Source organism: Oryctolagus cuniculus, chromosome 7, assembly GCF_051225735.1.
Source record: "Oryctolagus cuniculus isolate XC-2025 breed Fujian yellow rabbit chromosome 7, ASM5122573v1, whole genome shotgun sequence".
NCBI classification, from domain to species: Eukaryota; Metazoa; Chordata; class Mammalia; order Lagomorpha; family Leporidae; genus Oryctolagus; species Oryctolagus cuniculus.
Genome location: NC_142873.1, coordinates 11,101,627 through 11,117,783, shown reverse-complemented (window position 1 = coordinate 11,117,783; position 16,157 = coordinate 11,101,627). Strand labels below are relative to the sequence as shown.

Below are 16,157 nucleotides of genomic sequence, written 5' to 3'. Positions count from 1 at the left end.
CTACTCCATATTTTTAAGTATGCAAACCACAAAAGACTTTAAAATCAAGCTGTTGCTAGAAAAGAGGAAAGGCTGTAGTCAGTTAAAGGCTACTCTCATGTCTCAACGCACACAACAAAGATTCAACATGTTGTTGGAAGACTATTCAGTTTAAACACAGTGCTTTAAGGCACTTTCTTGAAAATACCTGCTGCTAAAGTTCCAAGGTATCAGATGCCCGCACAGCTATCCCCTCTGTAATCTGTCAGTCCTGTGTATGCCACAACACCCTAGAATCTGAGTCAACTGACATATGGAGTAGAGAAATGAGTAACAACAGCTCTTGTATTGAGTGAAAATTAAACTGATCTTTAACCAATAAAATGTTCTGGAAATACACACAGTAAGAAGTATTTCACAGTACAATAACATTTCTCCATTTTAGCTGAATTTTAATTATGATAAACCGATCCAGAGACTATTTCAATGAATATACTATATAGGAACTCAGATATTTTTTCTGGATACATTTAATGTAAACATTTTCAATTACTGATAAAACCCAGAAAATTCTATGGCATATTTTTCTCAAAGAAAAAAACGCATCCTTGGAAATTATCAAAGTTGCTGAGAGTACTTAAGAGCCCTGAGAGGAGTTTCAAGAGAGTAAAGGAATGATTACCTGACGACATTTGGAGACTTTATTATTATCCCTATTAAACACCTTGAAAATGGTGGAAGGTCAGACAGATGCTCTGGTGGGCTAAGCTCTTCTAGATCAGAAACCTAAAAAGAAAGAGCTTCAAATGAGAAAGTTCTAAATTCAGTCTGGACTAATTACTTCTTATAAACCGCTCTGGGTTTTTTTTTTAACAACTGAGAAAAGATTTCCAGAAATTCAAAAGAACCACTTTTACTAACTGCTGAAATATCTACAATAATTATGAACTTCTGCAGGGAGACTGTGATGAGTTAAACATGCATAATGAAATATGTAGAGAAACTTTAAAAATTACAAAAAAGAAAATGCAAGGTCAACAGAGAAGATGAAATAGTAAAAACATGATTCATGAAAAAGTGGCAAGAAAGGAAGGAAAGCAGATATGACTATGGAAAACACACACCAGAATGATGGTTTTAAAGTCAAAGATCAGTAATTTCACTAAACTAAAATGGACTAAAAACAAAAAAGCCACAAATGGACAATAAGCACCCCAAATAAAAGGCAGAGACTGACTGGATTTTCAAAACACCCACCAATGTGGTGTTTTAGAAAGCACGCATAAAGAAAGGTAGGTTAAAAGGCTAAAAAACCAACAAAAGTGGTTTGGCTGTCAAAATATCAAGGCACACTTCATGAGGAAAATCAACTCATCAAAAACGCTCCAAGACACATGAAAGGAAAATTGACAGAACCAATAAAAAGAGACACATCAACAATCATAGAACAAGTAGAGAAAATCAACAGGGAAATAGAAGAGGTCAGCAAACTTTTCTGTAAGGCAGCAAAATATTAAATATTTACAAAAAAACAGTAAATATGTTGTACGTTGTGGGAAGAACCATGATAGCCTATGGCTGTGCTCCAATAAAACTTTATTTACAAAAACAAGTGGTGGGACCGGTGCTGTGGCACAGTGGGTAAAGCCACTGCCTGCAGTGCCGGCATCTCATTTGGGCGCTGGTTCAAGTCCCGGCTGCTCCACATCCAATCCAGCTCTCTGCTATGGCCTGGGAAAGCAGTGGAAGATTGCCCAAGTCCTTGGGTCCCTGTACCCATGTGGGAAGACCTGGAGGAAGCTCCTGGCTTCAGATTGGCACAGCTCCAGCCACTGCGGCCAATTAGGGGAGTGGACCAGCAAGTGGAAGACCCCTCTCTGTCTCTGCCTCTCTTTCTCTCTCTATGTAACTCTTTCAAATTAAATAAATAAATCTTTAAAAAAAAAAACAACTGGTGTACCAGGATAGCTACTAGGCCATTAATTATAACTGTCAGCTGTATAGTTTGCTGAAATAAATTCATCCCAGTTTTTATCTTTTATATATATACTCTAAAGCCAAAATGATCTCCCATCAAGTTTTAAGGAGGGTCTTAAATTCTATTTAATGTTTTAGAATTTAGTTAATATCTTTTCTTTTTTTTTTTTTTTTTTTTTACAGGCAGAGTGGACAGGGAGAGAGAGAGAGAGAGATAGAGAGAAAGGTCTTCCTTTTGCCGTTGGTTCACCCTCCAATGGCCGCCATGGCGGGCACGCTGCAGCCAGTGCACCGCGCTGATCCGAAGGCAGGAGCCAGGTGCTTCCTCCTGGTCTCCCATGGGGTGCAGGGCCCAAGCACTTGGGCCATGCTCCACTGCACTCCCTGGCCATAGCAGAGAGCTGGCCTGGAAGAGGGGCAACCGGGACAGAATCCAGAGCCCCGACCGGGACTAGAACCCGGTGTGCTGGCGCCGCAAGGTGGAGGATTAGCCTATTGAGCCACGGCGCCGGCCAGAATTTAGTTAATATCTTTTTATGAATCATGATTTTATGTTATAAAAATAATGTTTGTATGAGAGGATTTTTAAAGTTTGTGGAAAATACTATTATGACAGAAATTATTTGTATAATTCAACTTTTTTGCACCAAAATAAACTTAATTAATAATAATCATCTTCCCTTATCTACAGCTACTACTAAAAAATAAGACAAGTAGCAATGAATGAATTTGTTTAAACTGACGTCAGAAGTTTGAATTTCCTATGCTTAGAAATGGGAGTTGAGGGGGAAGGCTAATACAGCAGGCAAACAAAAATATATAAACTAGTCTTCAAAATACAGCCCAGGAGTGGACTTGCATTCTGCTCACCACTGCTTTCATGTACCCAGGACAGAAGACGATTTAAATGTATTAGGCCATTTAAATCTCTGACAGACAGCAAAGAGCTACGTTCCCAATGCAGGGAAGAGTCAGGCTGAGTCATATCACCCGTGGTATATTTTTCACAACAGTAATAAGACTCTAGAATTACTGGAGCTGGCGTTGTAGCACAATGGGTTAGGTGCTACCTGTGAACCCAACAGCCTATACGAGCGCTGGTTCAAGCCCCAACTGTTCCACTCCTGATCCACCTCCTTGCTAGTGTGCTGGGAAGGCAGCACATGATGACTCAAGAGCGTGGGCTCCGTCGCCCTAGAGAGAAACCTAGATAGAATGCCAGGCTCCTGGCTCCTGCCTGGCTCAGCCCCAGCTGTTGCAGCCATTTGAGGGAGTGCTCAGTAATTCTGCCTTTCAAATAAATAAATTTTCAGAAAATAAAATAAAAGTCTAACCATTTAGCTTTTAGACTCTAAGATAAAGCTGCTAGGAAACATACAATTCAGCTTGAGATCTCTGAAGAACATTAAGCATGTGCTGCCGGTGCAAACAGAGTCTTACAGAGCTCAGAGACAAAGCAGTGTCAGGATCCACACGCCTCACCTTCCGGAGCTGGTGACTTATCTCCACCACAGGCGCAGCAATCAGAGTCGAGAGCACGGCCCGGTGAACGGGAGTATCGGCGTGCCAGGACTGAACGGTGGTTATGAAGTCATGAAGAGGGGTCTGAACAGAGTACAGGAGCTACAAGAAAACACATCATTTGCTTACAGTGGCGCTAAAAATCATGTTTTTAAAAAACTATATTATATACATATTTTAAGAAGGGTATTCCTAGTGTTCTCCCCTAGGAGATTACTATCGTTTTTTTGTTTTTTTGTTTTTTTTTAAAGATTTATTTATTTACTTGAAAGTCAGATTTACGGGGCCAGCTCCATGGCGCCGAAGGTTAATCCTCCACATGAGGTGCTGGCATCCCAAATGGGTGCCAGTTCTAGTCCCAGCTGCTCGTCTTCCACTCCAGTTCTCTGCTACAGCCTGGGAAAGCAGCAGAGGATGGCCCAAGTGCTTGGGCCCCTGCACCCGCATGGGAGACTGAGAAAAAGCACCTGGCTCCTGGCTTCAGATCGGCCCAGCTCCAGCCAGTTGCGGCCATCTGGGGAGTGAACCAACAGAAGGAAGACCTTTCTCTCTGTCTCTCCCTCTCACTGTCTATAACTCTACCTCTCAAATAAATAAATAAAAATCTTAAAAAAAAAAAAAAAAAAAAGTCAGACTTACACAGAGAGGAGAGGCAGAGAGAGAGAGAGAGAGAGAAAGAGAGGGAGGGAGGGAGGGAGGGAGGGAGGGAGGGAGGGAGGTCTTCCATCCACTGGTTCACTCCCCAGTGGCCGGAGCTGTGTCGATCCAGAGACAAAAGCTTCCTACAGATCTCAAACGCGGGTGCAGGGGCCCAAAGACTCGGGCCATCTTCCGGTGCTTTCCCAGGCCATGGCAGAGAGCCGGATCAGAAGTGGAGCAGCTGGACTCAAACCGGCGCCCATATGGGATGTCAGCAATCCAGGCGGCAGCTTTACCCACTACGCCACAGCGCCAGCCCCTGAATATTATCTTTTAATTATGGTAACTAGAAAAGGACACACAGACCGAAGTCCACTGAAGTCACCATTTCACATTCCTTCTCCCAAAGCAAAGAAAAACTCTCAAGAAGAAAACCATCAGTAACAGGAAGAAAGGGAAAAAAAAAGGTAGAAGGACATCAGGTCAATGGACAATCAGTCAATGAAAGTAAGAAACCAACTATGAGGGTTGTTGCTATGGCACAGCGGTAAGGCCACCATCTGCAGGGCGGGCATCCCATATGGGCGCCAGTTCGAGTCCTGGTTGTACCACTTCTGATCCGGCTCTCTGCTATGGCATAGCAAAGCAGTGGAAGATGGCCCAGGTCCTTGGGCCCCTGCACCCACATGGAGACCTGGAGAAAGCTCCTGGTTTTGGATCAACAGATCTCTGGCCGTTGCAGCCATCTGGGGAGTGAACCAGTGGAGGGAAGACCTCTCTCTCTCTCTCTCTCTCTCTCTCTCTCTCTCTCTGCCTCCCCTGCTCTCTCTGTGTAACTCTGCTGACTTTCAAATGAATAAATAAATCTTAAAAAGAAATCAACTGGCCAGCGCCGCAGCTCACTAGGCTAATCCTCCGCCTTGCGGCACCAGCACACCGGGTTCTAGTCCCAGTCGGGGCACCGGATTCTGTCCTGGTTGCCCCTCTTCCAGGCCAGCTCTCTGCTGTGGCCCGGGAGTGCAGTGGAGGATGGCCCAAGTGCTTGGGCCCTGCACCCCATGGGAGACCAGGATAAGTACCTGGCTCCTGCCATCAGATCAGCACGGTGCGCCAGCCGCAGCAGCCATTGGAGGGTGAACCAACGGCAAAGGAAGACCTTTCTCTCTGTATCTCTCTCTCTCACTATCCACTCTGCCTGTCAAAAAAAAAGAAAAAAAAAGAAATCAACTGTGAAGCAAAGGCTCCCAATAAAGCTTCAGGGCCAGCAATAAAAGATCTGTTGGACAAAAAAAAGGTTTTGGCACAAATTACATTACAGAAACAGATCACAGACGCTTGAAACAACTCATCAAAACCTGCTGAGGCAGGTGTTTATCCTAGTGGTGAAGAGGCTGCTTGGGATGCCTACATCCCATATTAGTGTCAGGGTTCAAGCCTTGGGCCCAGTCCTGCTCCAACTGCCTGTTACTATGCACTCTGGGAGGCAGCAGAAAATGGCCCTCGTTGTTGGGCCTCTCCCATTCAAATGGCAGTCCTGAACCAGCCCCTGGCCAGTCCAGCCACTGTGGGCATTTGGGGAGATAACCAAAGATGGCGGTTTATTCTGTTTGTCTCTTTCTCTCTCTGCCTCTCAAATATAACAATTTTTTAAAAACCAGAAGCATTTCAAATTAATTCAAGTTTGAAATAGGCTAGGAAAAATATGGCCAATTGCCTTCAATTACCTCTATCAGGTAAGGACAGAATAAAAATCAAACTCTTCAAGACAGCCTCCCATTTTTTACCATATTTTTAAAAAGGGGCAGCATGTGGCGGAGCAGGTTAAGCCACAGATTGCGATGCTGGCATCCCATATCCAAGTGCTGGTTCAGGTCCTGGCTGCTCTGCTTACGATCCAGCTTCCTCTAATGCACCCAGGAAGGCAGCAGAAAATGTCCCAAGTACCTGAATCCCTGCCACTCACATGGGAGACCTGGATGGAGTCCTGACTCCTGGTTCTGGCCTGGCCCAGCCGTGGCTGTCACAGCGATTTGGGAAGTGAACCAATGGATGGAAGATCTCTTTCTCTCTGTCTCTCTGTCATTTACCCTTTCAAATAAATAAATCTTAAAAAAATAAAAACCATAGCTTGTTGATATAAAAGATAACAGCTCTCTGAAACAATGATTTTGTTCAGAAATTGGCATTACATTATTTCTAGGAGTTAAGCAAATCTGGAATATTGGTCTTTATATGTACTGGTTAATCTCACTTCCCAACAGTTTTTCACCAGCAAAGGGAAACCAAAGCCCATCTTTAAGGTTTGAGATTCTCACAATCTGGGGAAGGTTAACATGATGAAAAGGTGACCCATGATGTAGAAATCAGTATTTAATCTGAACAAGTACTCTGCTCTACAAACAACTAAAATTAGCATCTTCAAAAACATTATTTTTGGAAGCTGGTGCTGTAGCACAGTAGGTTAAGCTGCCAAGTGGGAAGCTGGCATCCCACATGGGCAATGGTTCAAGTCCCAGCTGTTCCACTTCCACTCCAGCTTCCTGCTGATGTCCCTGGGAAAGCGGCTGAAGATGGCCCAAGTGCTTGGGACCCTGAAACCCACATGGGAGACCTGGAAGAAGCTCCTGGCTCCTAGCTCCTGGCTTCAGCCTGGCCCATCCCTATCCTGTTGTGGCCATTTGGGGAGTGAACCAGAAGATGAAAGATCTCTCTCTGCCTCTCCCTTTTTCTGTAATTCTGACTTACAAGTTGAAAAGTAAATAAATAAATCTTAAATTAAATAACATTTTTTTGGAAAATTCTATGAATGTTACTTAATAAGTTTAATTCCAGAATTAAAATTTTTTGAATTTAACAACAATTGAGCACACAGCAGCTTTGGCAATCAGTTCTCTGCTTTGTGTCCAGTCAGCTCGTCGACCTGAACTCTTGTTCCCAGACTTACAGGCACAATCAAGAACCCAAGGCCTTTGGCGCCTCTTATCCAGCCCCGTGAGCAGAGATGACGATTTTTCTCAATAAAGAAGTGTGGCAACTCTTGTGAAGGCTACCATCTATCAATGGTTTCCTATACCCAGTGCAAACAGCACAGCAAGGGTGGGTGAGTCTGCCTGGTTGCAGCTGCCTTCCCCATGCGCCCGGGCCCTGAGGCCCACTGAGTGAACCCAGGGAGGACGTGAGTACCCGCAGGCCTTCCTCTGGCTGCTTCCTGAAGCTCCGCGCAATACATTCCAACAGTTTCTGAAATACTTTCTGGACTGTGTCAAACAGCGTTGTAACTTCTTCCTCTGAATCCATCTTCTGAATACAGGAATTCCCAGTTATCTCTTTCAGGATGTCAAGAAGTAATGAAACATAAAAAAATCCTTTCACTAGAAATAAAATGGGGAAAATCACATAAAGTCACTTAACACACATATTACGATGACGACTTAGCACTAACAAGGTTGATTAGATGAACCTAAATTCTAATCGAGATAAATAAGACTTTTGTTCCATTTAAGTAAAAACCAATACCTTCAATAACATTAACAATATGACTCAGTCACCACACTAAACACTGTATCCACTGCCTATGTAAACACAGAGCAAGCCAGCAGTGTGTCTCCTTGGACACCTTACCTAGAGAACATGAATTACTCCTCATGTATCACAAAACCAAAAGCCAGCTGCAGTGAGAAACACGGCAGGGCGGGCCTCACACCTTCCAGATTACAACCTGAGAAGCTCACAGGCTGGCTGCTAAATTCCTAACATCTGGTGGCAGCTTATTAACTGTCTTTCTCCTCAAATCATCTCCTTTAGTGGATTACATTAATTTGGTAAGATTTACTCTGCATATCCATCCTTGAGATCCTGAATTTTCATTTTGCGTCTAACCAATCTTACTGGTGAATGCAGGTATAAAAACAGAGCTGGTAAGCCTGGTAAGCTGGGTGGGCTTGTCTTTGCACTCTCATCCCATTCGAACCACACCGCCCGAATGCCAGTCAATTCTCAGGTGTCCATGCATGGGTGCCACCCTGTTTATAGGCAGCAAACCCCTCTCAGCAGGAACGATGTTGCATGGTGCTTTCTTAGAATCTACTACACACTTAAACTAAAATTTGTTATAATAAAATAAATTATATTCCATTTCCAATCTCCAGAAATCCTAGACTACCCAGCAAAAGGCCAATGGCTCCACTAGGATCAATAAAAACTCTCTAAAATCTTTCAGATCATAACAGAAGCTTTCAAGGAACCATTCTCTTTTATTTAAAAGAAAGCAAAAGGAAATGCAACTTCCACACATGTAAGTCTTTTGCAAAACTACCCATCAGTGGAACAAATGATACGGGAATCCCGAGCCCTTTACAGACAAAGCATGGACAACTCAGGAGAGGCTAATGTTCTGAAGCCTACAGATCCCGACAAGAGGGTTGGTCCCCTCCTTAAGGGAGGTATGGATGGGGAACCAAAAAAGTATTATCTATAATTATTGACAAAATCCATGAAGTTACATAATTGAAAGTTACTCCATTAAGTTCAAGCAGTATGTACATTACAAAGCAAATATACGATGGACACTGGTTAATACAATAAATTACTAAAGGTATGTCGGGATTCACAAGTACTGTCAGTTCTGCTTCTGATGAAAATCAGCTCATCAGTCATTGGTAAATAGGGGAGGGATGTCAGCCTGCCACTGAGGAAATGCTGGCTTCTATGGCTCTTGTCAGCAAGCTACTATTCTAGGTTCCCAAGTATCTGCAAAGGAACAAGCAACTCACTCGCTAACAGCCCAGAGCAGCAAGCCATGGAGAAGCAGTTCAGTGCTTACAAGCCAGGGTACCTTCTACCCCTTCCTGACATGTGCTGTGAGAACCTGGCCTTTAGGACCCAGATGGCCCCAGTGGCTGCCCTCTCACTCCCTCACCAAACACATTAGATTTAGTACCCAGCAGGCAGCAAACATAGTGCAGTGTTATTCGTTACTGCAGGTTGCCCTATGTTACTCTTTCCTGAAAATGCCAACACACAACCCACGTACAGGAGCACTCAGCAGTCAAGGGCTCTTCTATGAAGTTTCCTACACAAATACCAGGAAACAGCTCCATCCCACGGGGAAAGCTATTGGCAAAGCAGACCGCGGGAAGCAGCACAATCTCAGACCTCATCAGAAGCTCTGGATGTGTCCAGTGCCAGGAACCCACTTCAACTTCCTGGCTGTGACAGCCAAGAAATACCTATCTGGGTATAAGCTAGTTTGCATTACATATAAATCACTTAAAAGTGACAGTCTTGATCTACGAAAGGAGGGAGCAGAGCACGAAGGACCATTTTTGAGTACCAGTGGCTCTAAACCAGTCTTTTAATGGATGAGGTATGCTGTACCTGTCTGCATGATGCCAACAGTCCGCTGTAAAAGCTGTATTTGAAACTTCAGGTCCCCAAGGCCGACCATGACGACATCTTTACATACAGTCAGATAGGTCTGTAAGAGACAGGTGGGATTTCCCAAAGGCCGTGAGGAAAGGGGAAGAAGTACAGCCCGATAAACCTCCCATGATGTTCTGGTCAGCCATCTCCAAAGCACACGTTTACGTAAGTGTATAAAAGGATGTTCATAAAGATACTTTCATTTTTGTTGCCATAAGAAATCTAGAAACACATGTTATGTAATGCCACAAACACAACTGAATACCTATCGTATGTAATTTGTAAAATTCTATCAAAATTGCATGATTCTGCTTTGTGATACTTAACTGCTACTCTAATCATTTAGAAAGAGCAACACTAATGGTTAAAATCACTACGTTAAAGCAGAAAAGCAATCTGAAACACACAAGACAGACTTCTTTCTTAAAATTTCTAACCTGGATAATCTGCTGATAAACAATTCTGTGAAGCTTCAGGTACTCTTCTTCTTGATCTTGAATCAAAGATAAAACTTTGCTTTCTAACCAAAATCCAGTATCTTCCAAAACGGACAGGTAAACTTTCCCTTCTGAGCAGAACTGTCCAACATCAAAAAGACAGATCAGTAAGGAGCTCTGCGACGCGCTCCTCATCTCCCCTCGGCACAGGGCCCCGGACGCAGCGCACCTTGTGCTGAAGGTGAATGCTCAGCCGGCAGTGCAGACTGAAGGCTCGCAGAGCAGTGGCTTCGTTCACGCCAGGCTTCCCGCCAGGTGACTGCAGAAGCGCCTCCAGATCCGCCTGTAACGTGCAAATCCGCAGGGCCACCACCTCAGTCCAGCTGGAAATGCCTGTCTGCAGGTGCGCCAGAAAGGCACCAGCTCTCGGGTAGTTCAGCCTGAACTGAAGCCCCGACTGGGCTTGAGAAGCACAGCAGGCAAGCAGGCCTCCTGTCTCCCACAGCCACGACACACAGAGACTTCAAGCACCACACCACCTTGTCCACTTCCGCCCTAACGTCAGGCCACCTCATCCTGCAGCCCTCGGGACGTCCCTGCCCACCCCAGCTATGCTGAGCCACTGTCAGCAGCAGTGACAAGAGGCTGTTCAGAGGCTGGCTCCTGCAGATGTCCAGGGCCAGAGGGATGGGAAGGACTCCACAGAGCACTGACAGGACATCCATGTACTCTCTAGGATTCCCAGAAAACAACTGGCAAGAACTCTGAAGGGAGCCAGGAATCTCACACTGATGGACAGATGCAGAGCAGAAGAGAACTTGTGTGTGAACCGGCTTCCCACAGGTGGTGTGTTCTGAGAGACAGAACTGCACCTGCTCCTGGCACTCTAAGAAACTTGCAGAAACACGGTTCTGAACACTGCTCTTGTGAAGGCCAGGGCCAGGAAACAGACTCTACTCCCAACCTCAACCCAGGGGTCTCGTCTACGAACTGAGGAAGGTGCACTAGACCCCTCTCAATTCCTCTTCTGTTTGAAAAAGTTTACAGTACTGTAAAAAGAAAAATTAACAATTATAAAGAATCACCCAGGAATCAAATTACTTTTGAGGCTTCAAGTGCTTTTAAAAGATGGTTAAGTTTCTTCTGGGGAGCAGACAGCAAGCACTCTCGGTTCTTGGGATGGGTCAGCAAATACTCTAAGTACAGCAGCGCTAATTCAGGCTTCACGGGGCGTGCATCTTGGATTTGCACTTTACGTTTAGATGCTGAATTACTCTGAAAGAGAGCAGGAACTGATTGTTAAAGCATGCTCCTAGAAAAGCAGATAATTTTTAATATACAGTTATGCATATTCATCAAATTTTAAATAAAGCCAATGAAAATATACCTTGGTCTGCAGCTGCTCCCCTGGCAGCCAGTCATCAAGAAGTTCTAGAATATGTCCCACCTGTCCCCAGGAACAGAGGCAATCCAACAAGGTGTAGTAGCTCTTCTCTACACTGCTCTCCTCCTGGCTTCTCAGTGTGGAAATCACACTACAACTGAAAATACCAAATTTGTAAAATCAGATTAACATGGCGACAACTGTCCCATTCCCCAAGAGGTGAAGAAAAAGCAGCTAAACACTAAGGATGCACAATCCCTTGCTACAATAACAACACTTCACCACTCTCCAATGCAGGGGGAATACATAGTTTCCCCAATCACTGCATGGGACGAGTCCTACCCTGAAACACTCAATGGGACAGCGGCTTTGGTAAATGTTAATGGTCAGGGCCACACCAGCCACACTATCCCTTTTTCCTTTTGTTTCTGTGGCATCTCTGTGGAGTCTAGAGAAAGAGTTGTTAATTTCAGGGAACAATATTTGTTTCTCCTCAAAACATTCATTTTTTATCCATAAATTTGAATATAATTAATTTCATGAAATAACCACACTTGAGCTTTACTGTACAATAAAAACTATGCAAGTCATCAAATGAAATCATATAGGTAATTTTAACTTTTCTAGTACCCACATACAGAAAGGTAAAAATAAAGAGGTGAAGAAAATGTAATACACCTTTTAATCTCATCTATCCAGTATATACTTTTGATAGGCAGCCAACACTTCACATTCCTCTTTTCACAGCAAGGCTTCAACTCCACATGTATTTTGTACTCACAGCACAACTCAACCCAGATGGCCACACTGCAAGTACTCAAAGCCACATGTGGCCAGCAGCAGCAAGAAGCCCTACAGTGTCATCACACCAGGTGTTAAAAATCCTCCCAAATGGGGCTGGCGCCATGGCTCACTTGGTTAATCCTCCACCTGTGGTGCCAGCATCCCATTTGGGCACCAGGTTCTAGTCCAGGTTGCTCCTCTTCCAGGCCAGTTCTCTGCTGTGGCCCGGGAAGGCAGTGGAAGATGGCCCAAGTGCTTGGGCCCTGCACCCGCATGGGAGACCGGGAGGAAGCACCTGGCTCCTGGCTTTGGATCAGCGCAGGGCGTTGGCCATAGCAGCCATTTGGGGGGTGAACCAACAGAAGGAAGACCTTTCTCTCTCTCTCTCTCTCACTGTCTAACTCTGCCTGTCCAAAAAAAAAAAAAAAAAATCTTAAAAAAAATCCCCCAAGGCCAGCGCCGCGGCTCACTAGGCTAATCCTCAGCCTTGGGGCGCCAGCACACCAGGTTCTAGTCCCAGTCGGGGCGCCGGATTCTGTCCCAGTTGCCCCTCTTCCAGGCCAGCTCTCTGCTGTGGCCAGGGAGTGCAGTGGAGGATGGCCATGGGGTGCTTGGGCCCTGCACCCCATGGGAGACCAGGATAAGCACCTGGCTCCTGGCTTCAGATCAGCGCGGTGCGCCGGCCGCGGCGGCCATTGGAGGGTGAACCAACGGCAAAGGAAGACCTTTCTCTCTGTCTCTCTCACTGTCCACTCTGCCTATCAAAAAAAAAAAAAAAAAAAAAAAAAGCTAAATGCAAGGGTCCTCTGAGTACAAGGATGGTCAAGATTCCTGCCTTTCCGTTGTACTGAAAAGCAGCAAATACCTGAATGGAGGGACGGCAGATGCTGGCAGAAACGACATCAGCATGAACAATGGGATCTTGCAGCGATCATCCTGAAAGCACACAAAGGAAAAAAATCAAACAGAATATTCAAACACTAAGAAACTGTCTAAGTCTTTCCACATAAATGCTTAATAACCAATGTTCAAAGTTGCTCGGTAAGAGTTACAGTAGGGGCCGGCACTGTGGCATAGCAGGTAAAGCTGCCTCCTGCAGTGCCAGCATCCCATATGGGCGCCGGTTCGAGACCTGGCTGCTCCACTTCCTATCCAGCTCTCTGCTATGTCCTGGGAAAGCAGTAGAAGATGGCCCAAGCCCTTGGGTCCCTGCACCCGTGTGGGAGACCCGGAAGAAGCTCCTGGCTCCTGGCTTTGGACCAATACAGCTCCCACCATTGCAGCCAGTTCAGAAGTGAAACAGGATGGAAAATATCTCTCTCTCTCTGCCTCTCCTCCTCTCAGTGAGTAACTCTTTCAAATAAATAAACAAATCTTAAGAAAGAAATTATTCAGCGGGGTGTGACGCTGTGCTGCAGTGGGTAAAACCAAGGCCTGCAACACCAGTATCCCATATGGGCATTGGTTCATGTCTTGGCTGCTCCTCTTCTGCTCCAGCTACCTGTTAATGGCTTGAGAAAACCAGAGGAAGATGACCCAAGTGCTTGGGCCTCTGCTACTCAGACCTGGAAGAAGCTCCTGGCTCCTGAATTAGCCTGGCTCAGCCAGATGTTGCAGCCATCTGGAGTGGAAGATTCTCTCTCTCTGTCTCTCCCTCTCTGACTCTCAAATAACTAAACAGATCTTTAAAAAAAAAAAAATTTTTTTTTATTTTTATTTTTATTTTTTTCAGAAAAAAATGAATGAGTCAGAATATCTTTGGGAAGGCAGTGTAGTTTAACAGGAAACGTACAGTCTATGGAGCTTTCTGCCCAAATCTAAATCTGATCTGACTCTACAACCCTATCAGCTGATACAGCACAAGGGAAAAGAGCTGAATTAATAGTTTGCTCCTCTATGAAACTGACATGGGACTGTTAGGACAGCTGAATAAACCAAACATACAAAACCCTGGTGCAGCAGCATGCATTCATTACTTAATAAATTGTAGCTATATTATTATTATAATGATACGGTAAATGGGGTGCAGAGTCCACCAAGAACATTCAATAAGAAACATTCTTCGCTGGTGGATCCTAAAGAAAAAAATTTTCCTATGGTCAGCATTGTGGTATGGAGGGTGAGGATGCCACCTGCGGGGCCAGCATCCCATATGGGCAGCAGTTACTGTCCCGGCTACTTCACTTCTGATCCAACTCTCTGCTTATGGCCTGGGAAAGCAGTAGAAGATGGCCCAAGTGCTTGGGCTCCTGTTACCCATATGGGAGACCCAGAAGAAGCTCCTGGCTCCTCCTGGCTTCACCTGGGAAGTGAACCAGCAGACGGAGGATCTTTCTTTCTGTCTCTCCCTTTCTCTCTGGGCTAATGCAGATCCTGGGAGGCAAAAGTAGTGGCTCAAGTGATTGGGTTCCTCTCATCTACATGAGAGACATGGGCTGAGTTTCTGGCTCCAAGGTTTGGCACATCACTGTAAGTATTTGGAGAGTGAACCAGCAGATGGGAGCTTTTTTTCAAACACATACACATACACATTAAACACACACACACACACACACACACGGTTCTGTACGCACCAATAACACAGACACAACTCAAATACTTCAAGAACATATTTTCTTATTGTGTGCCTTCAATATCTAAGTAAAACTGCCATAAAACAGGTGCTACTCATCTTCATGTTCATAAAATCCTCTAAAACTGCAAATCAGATTATGTTCTAAAACAGCATCACAGACTACTAGAGCAGAAGAATTAAGGGCCTGGGGCCGGTGCTGTGGCTCAGTAGGTTAACGCTCCGCCTGCGTTGCCAGAATCCCATATGGGTGCCAGTTTGAGTCCCAGTTGCTCCTCTTCTGATCTAGCTCTCTGCTATGGCCTGGCAAAGCAGTAGAAGACAGCCCAACCACTTGGGCCCTGCATCCACATGGGAGACCTGGAGGAAGCTCCCAGCTCCTGGCTTTGGATCAGCCCAGCTCTGGCTGTTGCAGCCATTTGAGGAGCGAACCAGTGGATGGAAGATCTCTCTCTCTGTCTCTCTCTCACTGTCTTTAACTTTACCCCTCAAATAAATAAAATCTTAAAAAAAGAAAGTTAAGGGCCTACCACAGACATTTTCAGCATACCGAGGACATGAAGCAGACATGTGGCTTCTACCCTCAACCAGGATGAGAAAGACTAATTATACTGCGAGGTATACTGCTGTTGAACCTTCTTGTTTTACAGAGAAAGCAGACAAACACGTAAGTAACTTTTACTAAATTCTAAATAAACAAAACATAAACAAATGCAATTCTAATACTTAATTCTTTCCGAGTACAGTTCAAGACTTACCTTGAATACTTTCAGATACTCTGGAAGCACAGAGGCAAACTTGTTAACAGTATAAACCTTGGCCTCTTTGTTATTTTCCATACTTCCATGAATACTCTTCCAGAGAATCACAATGACTTCTAATAAGCCTGCCATGGATGCAGCATCGTTTACAGACAATGTTTTATCCAGAACCTAAGATACAAACAATTTTATTGTGAAAAAATATAATCACACCAGCTATTAAGACAAAACAGCACTGGCGTAGGTATTTGGCACAGCAGTTAAGATGCCACCGGGGACACCCACATCCCCTATCAGAGTGCCGGAGATGGAGTCCCAATTCCACTTCCAATTCCAATCACCTGCTAATATGGAAACTGGGAGGCAGCAGGTGATGGCTCAAATTCTTGGGTCCTTGTCCCCACACGAGCGACCTAGATTTGAGTTCCAGACTCCTGGTATCAGGCTGTCTGGGAAGTAAACCAACAGATAGAATATCTCTGACTGCTGTCTCTCTTTGTCTGTATCTGCCTTTCAAATAAATAAAAGACTTCACAAAAAAAGAAGAAAAGAAACAAAAAGGACAACAGTACATCTTTAAAAGCCCAGGGGCCAGGGCTGTGGGTGTAGCAGGTAAAGCTGCCACCTACAGTGCCAGCATCCCATATGGGCACTGGTTTGAGTCTCAGCTGCTCCACTTCCCA

At 44.8% G+C, this 16,157-nt stretch overlaps 1 protein-coding gene across 5 annotated transcripts in view; it reads right to left on the bottom strand.

The window, feature by feature from the left end:
- The window catches only part of NCAPG2 (non-SMC condensin II complex subunit G2), a 69,592-nt gene that overhangs the window by 15,462 nt on the left and 37,973 nt on the right, over nucleotides 1–16,157 (bottom strand). For all 5 annotated transcript variants that reach the window (XM_089336858.1, XM_051857033.3, XM_051857035.3 and 2 more), the window contains 10 exons: nucleotides 15,472–15,645; nucleotides 13,007–13,077; nucleotides 11,362–11,515; nucleotides 11,076–11,249; nucleotides 10,204–10,317; nucleotides 9,975–10,115; nucleotides 9,493–9,592; nucleotides 7,300–7,487; nucleotides 3,439–3,579; nucleotides 662–765 (listed from right to left, as the gene is read on the bottom strand). In XM_089336858.1, coding sequence (XP_089192984.1) covers nucleotides 662–765; nucleotides 3,439–3,579; nucleotides 7,300–7,487; nucleotides 9,493–9,592; nucleotides 9,975–10,115; nucleotides 10,204–10,317; nucleotides 11,076–11,249; nucleotides 11,362–11,515; nucleotides 13,007–13,077; nucleotides 15,472–15,645 — 1,361 coding nt within the window. The remainder of the gene's footprint in view (nucleotides 1–661; nucleotides 766–3,438; nucleotides 3,580–7,299; nucleotides 7,488–9,492; nucleotides 9,593–9,974; nucleotides 10,116–10,203; nucleotides 10,318–11,075; nucleotides 11,250–11,361; nucleotides 11,516–13,006; nucleotides 13,078–15,471; nucleotides 15,646–16,157) is intronic.